Source organism: Diabrotica undecimpunctata, chromosome 9 (genome assembly GCF_040954645.1).
Source record: "Diabrotica undecimpunctata isolate CICGRU chromosome 9, icDiaUnde3, whole genome shotgun sequence".
NCBI classification, from domain to species: domain Eukaryota; kingdom Metazoa; phylum Arthropoda; class Insecta; order Coleoptera; family Chrysomelidae; genus Diabrotica; species Diabrotica undecimpunctata.
Genome location: NC_092811.1, coordinates 15,701,330 through 15,723,426, shown reverse-complemented (window position 1 = coordinate 15,723,426; position 22,097 = coordinate 15,701,330). Strand labels below are relative to the sequence as shown.

General features: G+C 31.9%; 1 protein-coding gene across 3 annotated transcripts in view; it reads right to left on the bottom strand.

Moving 5' to 3' along the window:
• The window catches only part of LOC140449583 (uncharacterized), a 584,439-nt gene that overhangs the window by 70,025 nt on the left and 492,317 nt on the right, over positions 1–22,097 (bottom strand). For all 3 annotated transcript variants that reach the window (XM_072542799.1, XM_072542797.1, XM_072542800.1), the window contains exon 6: positions 13,115–13,443. In XM_072542799.1, coding sequence (XP_072398900.1) covers positions 13,115–13,443 — 329 coding nt within the window. The remainder of the gene's footprint in view (positions 1–13,114; positions 13,444–22,097) is intronic.

Genomic DNA, 22,097 nt, shown 5'->3' with positions numbered 1-22,097 from the left:
TTTACAAAACAGTCATCAGACCAATAATGACATACGCGGCAGAAACAAGATCTGACACAGAGATGACCAAAAAGATATGAAACAGCAGAGATAAAAACACTTAGAAAAATTGATGGTAAGACACTATGGGACAGAGCTAGAAGTACAGATATACGACGTAGACGCAAGGTGAAGAACATCAAGAAATGGAAGAGTAGAATGAAACGATCGTATAAGCCGAATGACAACAAATAAAACAATAAAGACGGCAAGAGACGGTTAACCCATAAGAAGACGATCAGTAGGACGACCACGAAAACAATGGAAAGGCAACTTACTGGAGGCACATTGAAAAACAGACAGAGTTATGTCTATATAAAAAGAAAAAGTAGAAGAAGAAGAAGATACACAGGATAAACATTAAAATAGTTGCAAGAAAGATAAAATAAATCAGTCATATTAATGTAGAATATCAGAGGACAGAGTGTTTAGAGAAAATAATGAATGTAATATTAATGTAGAATAGCAGAGGACAGAGTATTTGTCATAGCTTTGGACAAGTGCCCAATTGAAAAAAGAACACAGATCGTTCAAAAAAGACGGAACTCTAGAAAGAAAATAGAATAGATTTAAAAAAATAAAAGCATAAACATGTCTTTTTCTACTTTTTTAATATTGAAGATACGTAAGTAGAACATTGAATTAAAATGTAACCTTTGATATTTGTGATAAACCCATCACCTGAACAGTGGCGCCGATGTATGTAGTTAAGATTGTTTACAATTATTTTAACTGTTTATTTTTTTATTATCTATATATGAGTTGTGACAGATATCACAAACTTATTTATTTTCCACAAAGAGGCTCTTTAGAACCTAAAATTATTACTATACAAATCTGATTCGACATATCTTCAAAAAGTAATACACGGCATGTAAAATTTAAATTTTTAATAAAAAGTAAAAGATTACGCATTACTTATGGGGTTTAAAAAACGAGCCTTTAGGTAGATTGAAGTACTAATAAGACCACCGCAATCGGGCATACCCCGGGTAATGATTAATTAATTAATCGGCTAATTCGGATTTTGTCAAATTGGTCCTTTTTAGAACCAACTATTCTAATAACATATATCTATAACTGTTAAGGGGGTAAATCTAAAAATCAAGAAAGTTTACTTTACTTAAACTTATCAGACATATGAGCTAAACACGAATCTGACTAATTTCTAGTACAAGAAACACATATAGGGCCTAACCTAGGGTATTTGGTATATAGCTGATCGCTGAAAACCACATTATAGATATAGACATATTATTTCTATCGGAAAAAAAGCAAAGAATAACTCAAAGTAAGAAAGGACAAAACCAGTCAGCTGAGAGAACCTTTTAACGATTTTGAGCTTGGATCCACCATCTATATATTTAATGAAAAATAATACAAATACCGACATTGAGGACCTGAGCACAAAGCTTATTACGACATCTGGACCAAAAACACTACAATGGCTTATCCAGATGATGAACAACTGTATTCAAATTAGGAGATACCCAAAGTCTAGAGACATGCCAAAGTTGTTACCTTGCTTAAACCTGGCAAAAACTCCAACGACCACAAAAACTATCGGCCAATATCTTTATTTTGTCAGCTATTCAAAGTGATGTACATCACAAATACTAAATCAAAGATGGGTACGAAAAATATCGGGTATCAGTGGTGGTATTTTTCAATCTAAATGCCGCTTACAACACCTTAACTTACAGAATATTTTTTGAAAAACTATATGGTATCCCCTTAGATAACAAACTCACTTATAATTTCTGCGTATGCCTACACAAGAGAATATTTTTTATATCACTCAATGGTAAAAATAGCAGATGAAGAACGGTCTCGCTTGGGGTAGCATAAAGGCACCTACACTGTATAACATTTACACAAACGAATGATCCATACCGGTAGATACTAAGACTTCTATTATATAGACGATACACCTATTATTGCACAATAAAAATAAACTACGAATCAATTTTTAGCCAAAACCCCTAAAAAGCTCGTGTGTGTTCCTTCAATTTCCCTAACATAGACGCCTTCACAAAACTGAACATCCAATAATGTCATGAAATTGTTGAACGTAGACTCCCTATAAATTCCTTGAAAATAGTTTGTATCGCACGGGGTCAGTCACAGATTATTGTTTAAAACTAAAAGGTAAATTGAGGACCAGAAATAATATTGTTCGCAAGCTTGTCAGCTAAAAATGAGGTGCACATCCTTCCGCCCTTAAAACATAGACGCTTGCACTATATGCATCTGCTGCCGAATATACCTTGTTAGAAAAATTATTATATTATTATGTTAGACATATTTATTTTGAGATAAACTTTTATCGAGATATCATATGTTGTACATAAATAGGACCAGAACTAAAATAATAAAAAAGCTTTATACAAGATATCGCAGAAGATTGGATGAAATAAAATTAGTTTTTATTAATCGGATGCTTACATAAAACGTACAAAGACATACTCACGTAAACAAAATATATTACGAAATTTTTGTAATTAAAAAAAACATCGAGTTTGGCATTGAACTAATAAAATTATATTAAATAAAAGAACAACATTTTTAAAAATGCAGACAAAATAAAATTTCCTATGCAACCGAATATTACATTAAATAATAAGCCCAAATCCTTTTGTATCTATATACCTGTTTTTAAAGAACCAGTTACCTTTCAGTACGTAGTTATATCAGGTAATAAGATATCCTCTGTTACTCGGTGTAATGCGTATTAGATTACACTGTCTACGAACAGTAGATAAAAATAAGGAGCCCATATGAACCGTTCAGGGTATATGTTGAAAATATACGGTATAATCACACAGTTGCCAAACTCTCAGAGCTTACTTAAACCGATAAACGTATGGTTCAAATATACATTGAAGAAGATCTGTACGACCCCTATAATATATACACGTGAACTAAACGATATACATTTATGATACAGGGGTATTTACGGGCTCCAAAAAATTTTTATAAATTATTAAACTCTACATGTTGACGAATCGACAGAACCAATATTATGGAATGGTCAAGTGAGCTCCGTATATCGGTATCCACTTGACCACGGAGCTCAATTGAACCTGAATTTTAACATGGGCGGAGTCCACTTTATGCCGTAGATATATATATATATATATATATATATATATATATATATATATATATATATATATATATATATATAAGCAGTGATAAAACAATGGAAAGGGGTCTTGAAGATCTCAGTCAGATAAGAGGAGAAAAGAAATAAAGCAAGCTGTTACTGTTACAAATATAAGCAGAAACGTTTCGTTTTGTACTTAGAAAACAGCATTAGTCCAAATATGCAAGAGTAATAAACTTTTAGAAGGATTAGTGAAGCTCTTTAAAATTAAAAGAGAAGGCTAATAAGTGACCTCTCATGCTGATTGAAAGGAGAATAATAATGTAAAATGTGACTTACATGAGCAGTAATTCAGTATCGATGGTAATTACAGCTATCAGTGTTACAAAGAATTGGCCAAAATTTTAAAATTCACATCATGCAATCATATTATACTATGATCTATGAAATTCCATGAAAAATCAGATTTAAACAAGTATACTTGAATTATAAAAATAGCCTTAATTGATAAATGAAACTTGGAAAACAGCTGCCTGATAATTATTTGCAAGTTTACACAAGTAAAAATACCGACAACACAAAGCACGTGTCTATTTTACTATTTTAAGATTAAGTTGAAGAACCAGTGCAGTTAAAAACACAAAACATTGATAGGTAAAAATAGCAAACAGCAATTTTCCAGAAAAAAAGGTAGAAAATACGAGAAGACGATTTGAGAATGTGACACATCTCAAGGAAAGTTCTTTTGAAACAATTATTTCCAGTGGCTTAAATCTCTGTACTCTCAAAATCCGCCTTATAGTTTGTTAATAAAACGGGTTTGGATAAGGCACACGTTTTGTTTTGAACAAATGATAACATTTCGGTGCGAAATAAGGCGTTCTTTCGAGGAAATACCAGTTTGCCCAATGTATTACAACTCACAGTCCTGACAAGGGACTCTATAAACAACATTGGTTTTTTTCTGTTTAGATAAAAGAGTGTTGGAGAATAACTTTCCTATGGACCTAACATTCTTATACCAATCTTGATAGGCACAATCCGTAAAAGCCTCAACATGTTGTAAGTAAGGGAAAAAAGACAACCTTGCGTTGTAACCTTGATATAAACCCATTTTGTGATATTTTGTATTGACAGGCACCTCCGTCCATGACAATGAATACACAAGGTATGATATTGCGCATGACATTTGACAGCTGGCCCAGGAGTGTGACGTAGTTAAGATCGCCTGAACCACCTCAAACCCATTATTACAGCTTAACGTACACATTAATTTTGAAATTATGGTTAAAAAGTGATCTAATTTTTTTTTAAATGTTTTGTTTTGGTTATAATTGAATAAAAAATATATTTTCAGTAGCGTAAAACCTTTACTTCTCCTAGAGATTCAGGCGAAATATTTATTTTTGTTTTCATACATATACTAATAATATAAGTACCCTTTTTATGCAAATCCCTTGAAATTTATAAATTTTCTGCAGAGGAAATACTGTGAACAGGTAAATAGTAGTAGATTTGCTTATTCTCATTTACTGTCACTCACTTCCAAGCAGTTTTACTGAAATAAAAACAAAATAGAGTACAATAGAGAAAAATCTGTTTTACAATTCAATATGGTATTTTAGATGAGTTATAATGAAATTTAGCAAAATAAAAAATATACACATTACTATAACCTACCGATTATTATATGCAAAATTTACATATCAAACAATATAATAATATGAAAATAAGACACAAATTAGTTCAAACGCAAAACACAATAAATATTGACTTCAGACGACTTTACACCGACAAGACAGAAAGCTTGTATAAAAACAAAAGTTCAACAATAATATCGGTTATCAATGGCGACTATTGCAAACTGCAAGTTATGAGATAATAAATATATTTTAAAGTAACTCAATACTGACTGAGTCATCTATTTTATAATAGAAAAATAATTTAGATATATGCTTACATATATGTCTTTATACAAATGGTGTTTAGTTACTATTTATTTATACTGTATAGTATTTTTTTGTAAAACTGAAAGTTTTTATTTGCCATTGTATATCTGGTTTTGTACCTTTTTCAAAGTATGCTGTGCAATTGCTTGTTGCAATAGTGACAATGAAGATCAAATCTTTAGGTTTCGTATATTTCCTAAAGATAGTGTGACCAGAAAACTGTGGATTATATCTTGTTGTAGATAGGATAATTTTAATTGTAATACTGCAAGAATTTGTTCTACACATTTTAAAACTGAAGATTGCCAAAGAAATCTACAACAGAAACTTTTAAATTACGTTCCTAAAAAGGGTCTAAAACTGAAACCTGAGGCAGTACCTAATCTTTATTTGCCTAAATCACCATCGGCTACCCTTTTAACCAACCAAAAGAAACGCATACAAGGAGGCAAACACAGAGAGACAAAAAGTATGTTGAGCAGCTTCTTACTACTTCTAGGTCAACGAAGTAAGTCTAAATCTTTATTTTTATTAATTATTAGTCATGAAACCTTAAATGGTTTTTTCATATCGATTTGTTAAGTAAGAAACTAGCCTCAGCCTGCTATGAAATTTGCAATAAGAACTGTTTCGGAGGAAATAAATTTAGCATCTTAAAAAAAAACATATTTTTCTTTGTTAAATCATGTTATCATTATTAAAATATACAATGTTATCATTATTATAAACAATACCAAAATAATTTTATGTGTGAATATTACAAAAGATGTCATTTTAAATGTTGTGCAATATTGTGTGCCCTCACTACACTCATATTCGATGGCCAGCTAGCTCATTCGATATAAATAAAGTTGACTTTGTCATTATTTATTTTGATTTTGTGTTTAGTTCAATAGGTATATATACGTACAAATTTTGTGTACCTCCATTACCACTTTTCTGTATCTTTTTAAACATCTGAAATATCGAACTCTGGAGTATAAGTTAATTAACCTGTACCTACGTGTAATAAAAGATAATTAAAACTTGTCTTATAAAGGATATCTATGTTTTATAAAGGATAAATATTATAATAACATAATTTTATCATCTCTTTATAATTACTATAATTAAATTAGCCAAATTATATAAAAAAGGTAAAATTAAAAGTCTTTCCTATACAACTACATTCAAATGTTGCGGGAATAAGCGTTTTTGACTACGTCATGCGCGAAAGCGAACCGATTTTGGAACATTATATATCATACCTTGTGTATTCATTGTACCATGCCTCCGTCTATCAATTACACTATTCCACATTTTGATAGTGGAACTTAAAGTAGTTTCATGGTGCTGTAAATTGTGCATTGTTGAACATCTTCTTCAATACCATTAGACAAAAATATTTTATTTTACACAAAAAAAAAATTAAATACTACTACTACGTGCGAAATATTAACAAACAATGAGAAAATATTATTTTTATTTCTTATAAAAATAATTAAATTTTCATAGAAAGGATTTATAAAACACGGCATTCTAGAAATCGTTGAAATTTATATGCACTCTATACAATACGACAATAAAAGTACGGAACTCCGCTCTGACCTTTTCTAATCTATTAGGTCTTTCAACTTAAATTCCTAAATAGAGGTAGCTGTTCGTAATTTCTTAGATAAGATCGTGACCGTTTTAATAAAATAAATTATCATCTGAGTCTCCCACCGACCCTTCAATCAATTTATTGATTTTCCGTGCTTTTATTTATAGAAGTTAATATTCACGATTTTCAAATGCGGAAATTACAATAAAGCAATACGATTTCAGTTTTCACGTCTTTACTTTATCCACCATTTCATTTTGAAGGGTTTTTATGATGAACGGGGATTTATTTTTGTTTGGGAAAATTAAAATTTAATCTACATTCATACATATAAAGTATTTTCCAAAATAAACAACGATAGAAATGATTACTTTTTATAACACACATGTTCAAAATGTGCGCCAATGCGGCGCAAACAAGTTTCATAACGAATTTGTAGATTTATTGAACTATATACAGTTTGGAACAAATTGGATACTTCGTAAATGAAAAACCTTTTTAAAAAAAATCTAAAACAGGTCGATATTTTAAGTTTACAGTTCTACATTCTACAACAAAATTTCATTATAAAAGGTGATACACATTAAGGTGATGACGTCATCGGCTCTTTTTTTAAAATGTAACACCCTGTATTTTAGGACATTTTTAGATCGATAAAAATATTAAAGGTGTTCTACAGTTGTTTTACAGTTGTTGTAACTAACGAAAATCGTTACTTTAAACAATAATCTACTTGCTAAATACAACTATAATCAGTAAATATAGACCCTTTACTTAACTTAACTTAACCCTAAACTTAAGCCTTTCAGTCTTGAAATTTTTTTTCAGAGGTAAACATTTTCTATTGATATTTTTTTTAATTGGACACCTAAATAATACTGAAAATATTTTTTATACAATTTTTGACCCCCACTTTTTATTTTACAAATTGGTGGCAACTGCCACCAAGAGGTTATTATGGCATAAATAAATATAAAATTATATATATTGTTTTATTACAGAAAAAGCATGTATAAAAATATATTATGTTTTATTGACGTCTTGTATGATAGCTTTTGAAACAGTTTTGTCTTTCAACAAGCACAGAAAGACGTTGCACTTTTCACACATTGTGCATGATCTTCCGCTGCATCCTTGAAAACCGTGACCTTTTGTAGGAATTGGCCAGTGAAAAATTTCATCATATCTCACTTCGCTGACAGGTTGTTGCTGTTTCATTCGTTTAGAAGGTTCATGTTTTACAAACGTAAAAGGGGAACTTTCAGGGGAATCTCTAGGAGAACTTCCAGGTGACTCATTTCAAGAATGATCTCTTTTCGGTATTCTCAGTGGAACTTTACAGTAAGGTAAAGTATAACGTGAATTTCAATAAATTTATTTTCTTATTTTTACCAATCATCCAGCAACCATCTTTGGAATACCATCCCCAATCTGTTGCTCTGATATTTTCATTGCCAAGCCACTGTTGAATTTGGTAATAGCATCTTTTTGAATGCTCATCTAAGGCATCAACAGTGGGCAGAAGGGATGACAGCTTCACCGCACAGTTTTTCGTTGTAGCTTTGATGAACTGCTCGAGAAAAGCTTCCAAATCTTTTATTTTTTTTTTAACTTGGTAAGCTGCGTGTCTTTAACAGTTACGTACAACATTATTGCACAGTATCTGCCAGCATCTAAAATATCTTCAAGCTTAGCAGTACTACTGTAAAAAATTTCAGCATGTTCCCTCATGTCCGGTCTTTTTTGAAGAATATCAAAAATATTTTTTTTACCTTTATTACCTTTATTTACCTTTAAAAGCAGATACAGTATCACAGCCAGTAAAAGCATGGGAAAAAGCTATTCATTTTGAACTATCTGGGTACTCTATTTCAAAAAATTAATTGGTTTTTTTAACGCATTTCCTTCATTTTTAACGATAGAGTGTTTCTTCAAAAACGATTTTTTAGAGGTTTTTAAGAGCTACAAGAATCTGTGAATTAAATCTTTTTGGAATCCTTGGTTTTTAAATGGGGTGAGTTTAAAGGGCTCGAAAAAGATGGTGCTTGATCGTAAATCGATGCTTTAAACGGCTATATCTCGCCAAATATTCATTGTCCAACAAATCTAAATAAAGGAAAATTTTAGTCATTAAAAAAGCTACAGTTTAGTACATTTTTATTTTTTTCATATATTCAGTTATTTCGGGGATATTTAAAAAAAGAAATTCTCGCTTTAAGCTGTACTTTTTCTAAAACTAAGCATTTTAACTGGGTCAAACTTCTTGGACGTATTAACAATACATGTACAAAGAGAATTGCAGAAGGGTGAAGATCTATTTTAATTATGGGGATAGTTAGGGGGTTGTTTTCATCGATTTTTTCGTAAAAAAATGAGGTATTGACCTTATTTTCATCATAACTCAATCAATTTTTGAGCTAGAGTCTTTTTTACCGCTAGGTCTATTTATGCTCTTTAAAAAAGGTTCTATGAGTTTTCTTCCAAAAATGCATCATTTTCCCCATATTTGACTTTAAATCTTTCAAATTTGGCATTTGAAGAAAACCGCTGAACATTGATAGGCCGTATTTCGGTTCCTATTATATCGCAAAAACATTTAAAAAAATGAATTTTATTTGTCTTTTTAAAAGCTACAAATTTGTTCTCTACAATTTTTTTGATAAAATGCACCATTTTCGAGTTATTCGCGAAAAATCGATTAAAAACGTCGATTTTTTTGTCTAAAAGTTGTTACTTTCAATCGCGAATAACTTGAAAAATATCAGTTTTACAAAAAAAATGTATAGAATATTTTTTGTTTAGAATCACTGTTTTAATCGAAATCTGTGGTTAAAACGTAAAAAAAATTTTCACCCCCGAGATGGGGTGGCAACCACCCCCAAGGTTTTGGCGCACTTTGGTTCGGTATAAATTTTGATCCTTAGGCTATTACCTACCTTCTGTTAAAATTTCAAGTTAATCCACGCAGGACGAAAAAATTTCGAGGTAAAATGCTTCATTTCCTGGACTATTTGTGAATTATTGTGTTTTTAGGAATTGTGTACGGGGAGCCCAATAAAGTCTTAGCCTCGGAAAATTATTAATTCCCATTACAATGTGCAGGGCAACCAGGCGGAGTATCTCATTTTCGTCAGTACTGAGAGTTTTACCATTCTTTTAAACAGAATAAGAATTTGTTTTTTCAGATAACTCCTTGAATATTTCGGGTGGAAAAGAGCTCGAAAAATATTCAAATGGTGAATGGTCTTCTGAACTGTTACTTTCATCATAACTAAAATCACTTTAACTTGATCGATTAAAAATACCATTTGGAGGTACAACTTTTCCAGTCTTCTAGATAGTTTTTTATTTTTTCACTTTTTTAGTCTTTTGAAACATTTCTTCTTTTTTTAAAGCTACTTTATCCTCATCTGATGTTGACATATCAGCCTCTTCTTAATCTGGATCTCCATCGTCTTCTATATCAGAACAGTCATCATTCAGGGCAGCTAATGCTTCTTCTGCTTGAATAAGGTTCACATCAACTTCAGTTTTGCCTTTCCCGTAAAACACAATTTTGTATGAACCTTATCTGAAAAGAATTAATTGTTTAAAATCTTGTCATAAATTCCAATCTATATAATCCACTTGTGTAACCGTCAACACCTAGTGGTGGCATTTGCGTACGCCTTTTATAGGACCATACGAAATATTAGCAAATGCAGAAACAATTACAATTTATTCTTAAATGAACTTTTCATAATGTTAGTTATACCAACAGCTACATGAAGTTTTTTTAACACAATAGCAATATTAGACCAAAAAAACAAATACTTACCAAGTGAAAAAGGATCACATTCACCAGCCATTACTTCAAGTAGACCAACAAAATCTGTTTACATTCCAAATGACTTAAATACATATAAATCATCTTATATAGGGGCTGTAGCGGCCCTCTATTAGAATTATGTTGAAATAAAATAAGTCGTATTACAGATATCTGTGCCGAATTATAGGCTTCGTAATTGTCACCGTCAGGGCCGAAAGGGTTAAAATAGAAATATTAAGATCATAATAAATGCAAAATATCCAGACAATGCATTAAAATTTTATCAACTTCTTCAAAGATATTCAGAGTAGCTTCCTAGAGAATATTGAGCAGATAGAATTTGATCTTCATAAACCAATTTATTATTATATTACTATGGTATTGTATAGTATAGTATATTATATTATAGTATAGTATAGTAAAGTATATGCGATAATTTCGCTATTTGGGAGAGTGATTCATCGTTTAAAGGCGCAGAAATGCGGAAAGGCGTATGAAAATCCAGTGACGCACACTCACTTTTATTTTAACGTTAATTATATTATATTTTTCAAATATTAATGTTCGAAATAGGCCACAATATATTTATTTACTGTTTTTACTGACGTTTCGATCTCTATATTCAAAGACCGCTTTCAAAGATATAAATGATAGTTATATTTATTTTATTTGTTTATTATTATATATTTTTATAATCTTATATTAATTATTTTCTTTTTTTTTCTATCTTTAAAAACGGAAAAGAGATCGAAATATCAGTGTATTAAACATGTAAATAGATATATTGTGGGTTATTTCCAACCTTCTCCCTAAAAATACAGAATGCCACAAACAAAAATCTATAGAAAAATAAATATATCTGTCATTTGTATGTTTGAAAACGGTCTCTTGGTAGAAATCGAAACGTCCGTAAATTAAACATTTGAATAAATATATTGTGGCTCATTCCCTACATTCGTTAAAAATACAGAATGCCACAAACAAAAAGCTATAAAAAACAAGTAATTTTGCAGAAAGCTTACTGATACCACCCGGCTGTCGCGGAAGTTACGCTAAAACGTCTTTTGGCGTGACTCGTCCTTAAAGAGTTACACAATGAAATTTTTTTAAAACAAATTTTAAGATAGTTTCCACACCACCCCAGAGGTATGTCTTGCGGCGCGATACTTTTTTTAAATGGGTGTTCGCCAAGAGCCATATTGTCTTATTAAATAAAATGAACAAAACACTTAAACAGTATAAAACAAAACAAAATAAAATCCTATAAAACAAAATAAAATTCTATAAAAACAAAATAAAAATAATGTTTGATGTAACAAAACATTGTACTATTCTATTTAAACACAAACACTATATACACTTACTATGTTCTTCTCGTTTTTTTGTTTTTGGTTTTTTTTATTCCGATATTCTTACTAAACTATTAGAAAATATAATTCGCTGTCTAAATCTGAAGATGCAGTGCTGCTATCGCTGTCATTATCTTCACCACCTGGTGTAATTATAATTGGTTCTAGTAAAACTTCGATATGAGTGTCAAGTTCCCACATACGATGTTCTTCTTTAATTATGTGGCCTATACATTTAGTCCATTTCTCTGGAGTTACATGGAGGATTGCTTGAATAAAAAGTTCCTTAACTTCGTTTAATTTGAACGTTTTGTTATTGCGTGCTACTTCTCCTTTCACAAGGTGGTAGACGCAGAACTTTGACACCATAATCTTTTGCAGTTTCATCTACAGCACAATTCTCCTTTTTTTCTCTCTATTCACTTTTCCTTAACTGTGAAATGTCAAGTAGCTGAATTTTGAGCATTGATTCTTCGTATGCAATCCCCTTTTCTGTAAGCCATTCTTGAATCCTCCCTTTCAATTTATTTCATAATCACCTGTTTTTTTTCGACTCAAATTGAAGAAAACCATCATCATGGAACCCTGTATCACTTTCTATATGGGTGATGATTAAACGCCGTCCCTTTCCGAATGGAGCTTTTAATCCTATAGACCAGCCTTCTATAAATGCTTCGCGTTTACTTTTGACATTTAAATATTTTCCGATTTATTTTTCAGAACACGATAGATACAGCTAACGGATACTTTTGTTAAACTGCTACAAATGTCGACTGCTTGGTCAATTTTTCTATATAAAAGCACAAATAAATATACTACTTATATATTGTATAATTTCTTATGAGAAAACGCAAATTGCAATTGAGAAAACGGGTAGTTTTCGAGGGCCACTGTGTACATTTAAATTTGAGGATATTCAGCGTTTAAACGATAAATCACTCTTCCAAATAGTGGAATTGTAGTTTAGTATAGTATAGTATAGTATATAGTACAGTTTTCACTTTAGTTAGCATAAAGACCTGCATAATTTGATTCGAGGTCAATAAAAATATCTGTTATCGTGTTGCGAGAAATTCTCTGTAGCTATTAGTCAACTTTTATTATTATATCTTCGTTAGTCAATGATCATTACTTTTTCAATTTTCATTACAACGAATTAATATTCTTCTTTTAGAAACATATGTCCGGAGCTATATAATTTGATAATTTTCACATATATTCTCTTATTTCGTTATAAAAAACTTAGACAAGTTAGATAATATAAAATCGTTAGCTACTCACCCTCATCTGGCCTCCAATTTATAGATTCAGACAGACTCCTTCTGGACACCCGGGACGTATCCGGAACTAAACTATTTCTTGGGCTCCTGTTGAACTCAGCAACGTTTAATTTGGAACCGTGAGGATTACTTTCTGGGGTTAAACTGTGGCGCGGACTTCTGTTGTAATCAGGTACCAGACTGTTCCTGGGACTTCTGTTAAAATCTACAGCGATGCTGTTTCTAGGACTAAGGACGAAATCGGAGGAAAGGTTGTTTTTTGATGGGCAACGAAAGTGGTCGTTGGGCACCAGGCTGTGACGTGGGCTCTTTTGTGAATCCGGTACGAGGCTGTAACAAAAACATATTCGTAGAGAGACGTTAGGTATAAATATAAAAAAAAAATTAATAAAAAGATATTAATCCTGCATCGGAACAGTAGACACTTCGGAAAAATTTAGACATGCTTGGGTGAGGTTATATCATGTCGATGAGCAGCTCAGAATGTCCAAGCTTCTATGATTAATTGAGTTATATGTAACCGTTTTATAAGTAAATAAATAGTTATGTTTTGTTAATCTGTGATTTATTAAATACACAACATATTTGGCGACAAATCACAGAAATAATCCACGTAAAAGTCAAAAAATGTCATTAATTGGGGCCATTGAACAATTCAATCCTGCTAAAAGTGATATCACGTCTTATCTAGAGAGACTTGAGTAGTTGTTTGTAAGTAATGTAGCGAAAGAAGACAAGGAAGTTCCATTATTGATTACTCTAATTGGTGGAGAAGTTTACAGTGTCTTAAAAGGACTTATTAGCACCAGAACTACTAAGTTCAAAAACAGTTGAGGAGTTAAAAAGTGTTCTGACTGAACATAATAGACCAAAGCGGTTAGTTATCGCTGAAAGGTATAAATTTTACAACACAAATCAAGAACCTCAGGAGGATATTAAAAGTTTTGTGCCAAAACTAAAATGTGTGATTCAATATTGTAAATTTGGTCAATTTTTAAAGGATTCTCTCAAAAACAGACTTGTATGTGGTGTACGATCAGTCACAATAAAACGTAAACTCCAGACAGAAGATGATAATTATTTTAAAAGAGCTTATGAGATAGCATTGTCAATAGAACTTACAGAAGGTCAAGTTAGAAGGATGGAACCAGAAAATGTAGCTACAGTTGAAGAAACGTTAGATAAAGTAATGTTCAAAAAGAAGGAAGCTACAATTAAAAAATGTTAGTGGTCTGCTTTACTCAGCTGGTAGAAATTATGTCCGATATAAGTTATGCTTTAGATGTGATAGAAAACATGATTCATTAAAATGTCCAGCCAAAGCATGGCAATGTTTCAGTTGTAAGAAAATGGGACATACAAGTACTGTCTGTCGTTCGAAAGTTATGTTGTTAAAAGAAGGGGATATACAAGATAAAGTGAAGGAAAAACATTCATTATTTTTGGGATTCTTGTTTTCATTAGAACCTGCGAATTTAGCTCCAGAGAAAATAGTATTAGAGGTCCAAGGTAACTCAATTTTATTTGACAATGATACTGGTGCAAGTTGTACAGTAACTCATATGCAGGATTTTAAGAAGTTTTTATCAGCTTTAGAATTTGGATCTGATTTTGATGAGAATAGTAATTTATTCATTCATTATTTTGAAATTGATTTAAGTTTAAAAGAAAATGCACAACCTTTCATAGAGCCTATGATATGCCTTTTGCCCTAAAAGATAAAGTCGAATGGGAATTAAAAAAACTAATGGAGTTAGGAATTTTACAAAAAGTCAGTTATAGTAATTAAGCTAGTCCGGTAGTAGTAGTTCCAAAAAAGCATCCAAGAAACTAAGAATTTGTATAAATTTTAAAAAACCTTTAAAAAAATCTTAGATAGTGATCATTGCACTTTACCACTACCAGAAAATATTTTCGCATGTCTAAGCAGACATAAATATTTTACTGTTCTAGATTTAAAAGGTGCTTATTAGCAGCTAAAGGTCAGTAAAAATACACAAAAAATGTTAGTTACAAACATTCACATAGGCTTGTTTGCCTTCACTAGATTAACATATGGTATCAGCTCAGCACCAGGTATTTTACAGTGGGTGATGGACAGCATTTTGGCAGGGTTAAAAAGTACTAAATGTAACTTAGATGATATTTTAGTATATGGTGAGTCGCTTGATTGTTACGAGAATGTCAGAAAAGTGTTAAAACATTTACATGACTATGATGTAGGGATGGCGGTTTTTGACAAAACACCGGTTTTCGGTTATACCGGTTTTTTTTGTTTACGGTTTAACCTGGCGGTTTTAACCTGCCAAAAAAAACCTGTTTTTTCAAAAACCTGTTTTCGGTTTTTTTAATCAAATAGGTTACAAAGTTACATTTACAATGCCCTTTAGTTTGCGATACTACATTCGACTCGATATCAATATAATCAAAATTAGTACTATCGAAAGAACATCAATATAAATATAAATAAAACACAATTTTTAATAAAACCATTTTATTCTACTAATTATTATATTTATTTATTATTTTATTATTATTATATATTTATTGATTATTATTAAATATAATATAGCGTAAGATTAATATATACATATTACAATAAAAGTATAATATAAGTAGAATGAAGTAATATTTTAAGTAAAAAAGTATAGGTTAGAAGGTTACAAATAGGTTATATTATATGAAATGGATTTAGCATTTTGTTGGCCAGTACTTTTCATGAAGCCTATTGAGAAAAACTAGTTTATATATATGTTGGTCGGTTAAGCGGCTTCTCTCATCTGACAAAATATCATTCAATGATGACACCAGTCTCTCTGATACCACCGAACTTCCAACCAACGACATGTATTTTTTAGCTATAAAAGCCAAGCCTGGCATACAGGTTCTGTTTTGCTCCTAGAATGAAAACGGATCACTTAATCTCGGCAGCAAAGGCTGCTGCAGATATAGAGTCAATCAGAACTGGAACCACTGTTCACCAACTCCAGATCGTGTGAAAACCAAAGAGGGTTTGATTTTAAACTCACTTTAGCGTCTTTATTCTAGAAGGAGCTGGAAGGAGAAAGTTCTCCGATTTCGGTAAGATACGTCCTAAATTACGAGCCTAAATTGGATGTGACTGTCTCCGCCATAGACGGTTTCAGATATAGTTTTTTGAACCTCGGGTCCGTGATTGTAGCATGGCAAAGGAGAGGGTTTCGTAAAAGCTTAGTGCCCCTCTCTTAAAGGCTAGTTAAGCTAGTTAAGCTTTTGGCATAACTTTTGGGCTATACTAAGGTTTGGGTTGAGGATTTTTTAAAGATTTTTCGATAATAGACACAAGGGGGATAAGATGACTGGCAGTAATGTAATGGGAACCCGAGATCTCCTTTGTGGCCTCATCGAAAGGCGATAAAATTTCAGTAGTCAGATGTAGAGAACAGTAAACCAAAATTATTATACTACTGCTCAACAGAGAGCGCTAAAATAATTCAGGTTCTATTGTCATTGAATATATTATGAGAGTAGAATATAATATGCAATTATTGTATTTAATTAATGATGCAAATTTAATTGACCATTTAAAATATAATCTTCTAAAATACCCACCAATTTTCCTCTCCTCCCAAACCCAAAAAATTCCCCACCCCAACCATTTCAACTTATAAAAATTTTCCAGACTCTTTCAAATGGGATTTAAAAAAAATAATATCAACATAAATATTTTACTTAAAAATAAATTGGATAATGCAATTCATCTTTTATTTTTACTACCATCAAAAAAAATTTATCATGTATTACTTTTAACACGTTTGTATATTTGTATAACCGATACATTTTAACTCATTTAATACTTCCTGTATGGGTGTATCGTTTTTAAAACGTAGGGAAATCCTTGGAGATTCGTATTCGTAATCGGTAATTCGATATTCATAGTCAGAACATTATTTTTGGTAATCAGAAAAAGCCATTCTCCCACTTTCAATGTCAAGAGTCAAGTGTGAAAAATAGATGATGTACCAGATCGCTTCTTATGTAAATATTACGACTACAAATACCTTTTCAACGAAATATTATAATAAAACTTAATTGTTTCTGGCTGATGTGAGTTTGCACTTTCAGTTTGTTTCTGTATTTATAAAATAAAATAAAATTTGAATTATGGTTTTTATGGAATAATTACTTGTGAATAATAATTATGATTGGTATCCAAAATAATACCTAACCTAATCCTAATCACGGTGAAAACCTAATAACCGGTTTTTACTTTAAAAATAAAAAACCGGTTATAACCGGGACAAAAAAACAACCGATAAAACCGGTTATTACGAAGTAAAAAAACCGGTTTTCGGTTAAAACCGGTAGATTTTTCCCATCCCTACTATGATGTAAAAATGAATGTAAATAAGTGTAAGTTTTTCAAAATTAAAGTAGAATTTTTAGGTCTTATCATAGACGCCAAGGGAATAGATCCTACTGAAGAAAAGATCGTAGCAATTAATTCAGCTCCAACACCAAAAAATGTAACTGAATTAATGTAATATTTAGGTTTGCCAAATTACTACGGAACGTTTATTCCGATGTTGTCTTCCAAATTAAAACCATTATATGGAATGTGTCAAAATAATATTGATTTTAATAATCACTGGTCACCTGAATTTGATAAAGTATTTAAAAAAAGAAAGAAGTGGTTAACATCTTAAAGTGTCATTACACATTACAATCCGTCTCTTCCAATTTGTTACATGTGATGCAAGTAGTTATGGTGTTGGTTGTGTTAAGTCATAAAATTGATCATGTAGAGAAACCTGTCATGTTTGCATCAAGTACACTATCTAATACGGAAAAAAGTATAGTAATTTGGAAAAGGAAGCCCTCCCTGTTATGTTTGCTCTAAATAAATTTCATAAATATCTTTATATTCGCATATTTACGACGATTATGGACCATCAGATATTACAGTTTACCTTTGGCAAAAATAAAGGAATTCCAATTTCAGCGGCTGCCAGAATCACAAGATGGGCTATCACTCTGTCGAGTTATCAATACGATATTCAGGTTAAAAAAGGGGCAGTAATTAATAATGCTGATGGTTTATCACGATTACCCTGTGGTAAAAATACAAAAATTACAGACAGAATTTATATTTTTTAGCTTGGTAAATCAAATACCTTTAAATGCTTGCCATATTGCCAATGAAACAAACAAGGATTTGTTGTTATTAAAGGTAAAAGATTTTATTTTGCCGGGTTGGCCCAGAGAACTGACTGATGAATCCTTGAAACCATATTTTAAACGTAGAAACGAATTGTCAATGGAACAAAATTGCATCCTATTAGGAAATAGAGTAGTTATTACAAAAAAAAAATACAAGATAATGATTTAGACTTATTCCCTGACCAACATAATGATATTTATCGTACTAAAATGTTACGTTCATACTGTTGGTAGCCAAATGTGAATGAACATATTGAACAATTTATATTTTGTTGTAATGTATGTCAACAATGTCACAATTTCACAAATTCAAACAAGGAGTTATGTCCGTGGCCATCAGCACCACACAACATTTACAGAGTATCTATATATAGATTTCTTCTTTAAATTGAAATACACATTTTTGATTTTACTTGATCAGAAATTAAAATCGTTAGATGTCAAAAGTCAAATTAATGTCAAATGGCACAGATGCATCAGAGACTATATAAAAATTAAGAGATATCAACACGAGAAATCATAACATTTCCTACCTGGCGAAACTGATTTCAAATCTTTACCACTGTGCTTTCTACAACTTGCAAAGCAAACAGATTGATGAATTAGTCGACAAAGGGAATCTAAAATTTGCATTCCACCTGCCGTTCATCCTGGTCAAAATTCGTAGTGAATTCATTCATGAATAAAAATCTAATACCATCATTATGTATTAAGAGATATGTTTACTATAATTGGTCTTCTGGTCGAATTAGTCTCAGACAATTCCAGACCTCCTTTCAATACCATTGAATTTGTGTCATTTTGTCGAACAAATGGAATAAAAACTAGTGAACACAACTCCATATCACCCTCAAAGTGGTGCTGTGAAGCGTAGTCTTCAAATAATAAAGAAAAGAGAAGATTAATGAACAATTACTTATTTAGAAAATTCAAAACTTTTTGTCTCTATAGAACAACTCCTTCAACGTCTACAGAGATTTCTCCAAGTAAAAGTGTTTTTAAAGTTCGTCCTAGAACTAAATTTAATATGTTAAAACCTTCTTGCGAGAATAGTAGGCATTCATCTATTTCAATCAACAATGGTCATACCTTGTATAAAGTAAATGAATGTGTTTATATTAAAAACAAACAAACAAAATTATGACAGAAAGGGAAGATTATAAAAATTTAAGTTACTATACTTATCTTGTATTAAGTAATGATGTTCATTTAAAATTCTCGCATGCAAATGATATGAGAAAAGACAGAGGTAACGATAGAATCCTAGATTCTGACGATACCCAAAAGTCAGAAACTCCTATCATCATCATCATCACTGGCTCGACAACCCTTTTTGGGTCTTGGCCTGTTCCAGGATTCTTCTCCATTCTGATCTGTTTCGTGCTTTTTTCCTCCAGTTTTTTATTTTTAACCCTTAAATGCCCAATCGGGGTCACTATGGGACCCCAGACATACATTTTTGGCTATAATATCTTTATTTGAAACATTTGCCAACCGCGCAATCAGGTATTTGTGTGGACGTGTCTCCTACGTTTTCTGTTAGTATACCACGAACATTCGTGAGGTGCAGTGGTCTGTAAGAGAGATTTAGATAAGTGGGGTCTCGCTGTGACCCCGATTGGGCATTTAGAGGCACCAGAATATTTTTATTATTTTTAACATTTTTCGTCAGTTTACATTGAAAAATGGACCGTAAGAGAATGAAAATGACAATAAGCGACCAAGAACATGAAAAAATTATCCGAAATATAGAAGAAGGGATATCAGACTCCGATTTCGACTATGAGATTACCGACGAATCAGATAGCGAAGAGCAAGATGTTTTTGAGGAAAATGTTTCGGAAACTGAGGACAATTTAGAAGTCAACAGTGACGAGGAATCAGATGCAGAACCTACCGAAGTGGACGATAATATTAGTGAGGTTAGTGGTCCAACATATACATCCAAATCTGGAATGCAGTGGAATAGCCTACCTTTCGTGAGATCCAAGAGGCAACAAAAAAATATTATAAATGTACATCCAGGCTTAACAAACTATAGTAAAAATTCCAACACGTTTTTAGACTATTTCAATTTATTTTTGACCGAAGAGATGAAGAATGTCATATGCCTTCATACTAATGAAGAAGCTGTTAGGCGTTATCAAGAGTGGAACGAAAAACATCCGAATAACAAAAAAGAGTGGACGGTACTTACCAACAATGAACTGGATAGCTTTTTAGGAGCACTTATCAAAGCTGGTGCTTTAAGGTGTGGGAAAGAATCGACACGAGAGATATGGTCTACTCGATTATCGAGTTTCTTGAGGTTTGATGACAAAGTGACCAGGGTGGAGCGGAAGGAACAGGATAAGTTAGCGGCGATACGAGTAATTTGGGACATGTTCGTCTCTAACTGTGACAAAGCCTTTGAACCATACGAACATATAACCGTTGACGAACAGTTAGTGAGTTTTAGAGGAAAGTGTCCTTTTAGACAATATATAAAATCAAAACCTTGCCGCTATGAGATAAAAATTTGGGCTGCCGCGGATGTTAAAACATCTTATTTACCAAACTTCAGGTGTACCTTGGAAAACTACCAGGTGGTAGAATAGAGAAAAATCAGGGATTTCGTGTTGTGAAAGATCTGGTGGAACCATATCATGGCAGTTGGAGAGGAATTACAACTGACAACTTTTTTACCAGTGTTCCTCTTGCTCAATATCTTTTATCTAAAAACCTTACTTTACTTGGGACCGTCCGCAAAAATAAACCTGATACACCACCACAACTAAGTTTGACAAAAAGACCTGCGGAGTCGTCAATATTTGCTTTTACTAAAGAATTAGCTATGGTTTCGTACATACCTAAAATACACAGGATGGTACATCTTCTTTCAAGTCAACACGATAGTGATATAATTTGTCAAGACTCTCAAAACAAACCCTTGATGATTTTAGACTATAATAATACCAAGGGTGGTGTTGATAATGCCGACAAACTGATTAGGGAATATTCCTGTAAAAGAAGAACTGCTCGTTGGCCATTCAGGCTCTTTATGAATATTATAGACATATGTGCACTAAATGCCTATATTTTATACATTGAAAAAAATCCTGATTGGAAGAAAAATAATTTTTCACGAAGACGTATTTTCCTGTTACAATTAGGGGCTGAGCTTGCTCGAAACAACATGGAAAAAAGAGCGAAATATATAAAACATAAAGCCTATGTAAAATCTGCTCTAAAAGATTGTGGCATACCAATGGTAAACCCAACTACCGAAGTTGCAACTCAATCCGTCCATTCAGCTAAGAAACGTGCTCGTTGTTACCAGTGTCCGCGAAACTGTGACAGAAAAGTGAATACCGTTTGCTCTTTTTGCAAAAAATTTATATGCCAGGTGCACAGAAAAGAAGAAAAAACTATTGTATGTAAAAATTGCAACTAAAAGTTATATGCTTATATTATTATTTAATTTTAATTTTGTTCGAATTGAAAATAATTTGTTTCTAGAAAAGCCGTTAATTTTGTATGAAAAATAAATAAAAATTATTCAAATATGCTTAAAATTATTTTGAACCGTGTTTTCCTTTTAGTCAGTGCTAAATGACGTTACTAAATTGAAAATTTTAGTGGGGTCCCTAGGAGACCCCACATGGGCATTTATGGTTATTTTCATATCACGGGCATTTAAGGGTTAAGGTTGTTATATCATTTTCTATTTGTTCTAAGTATCTCAGTTTCGGTCTTCCTCTTGTTCTTTTTCCTACTGGCATCTGTTTGAATATTTTTGTTTGGTA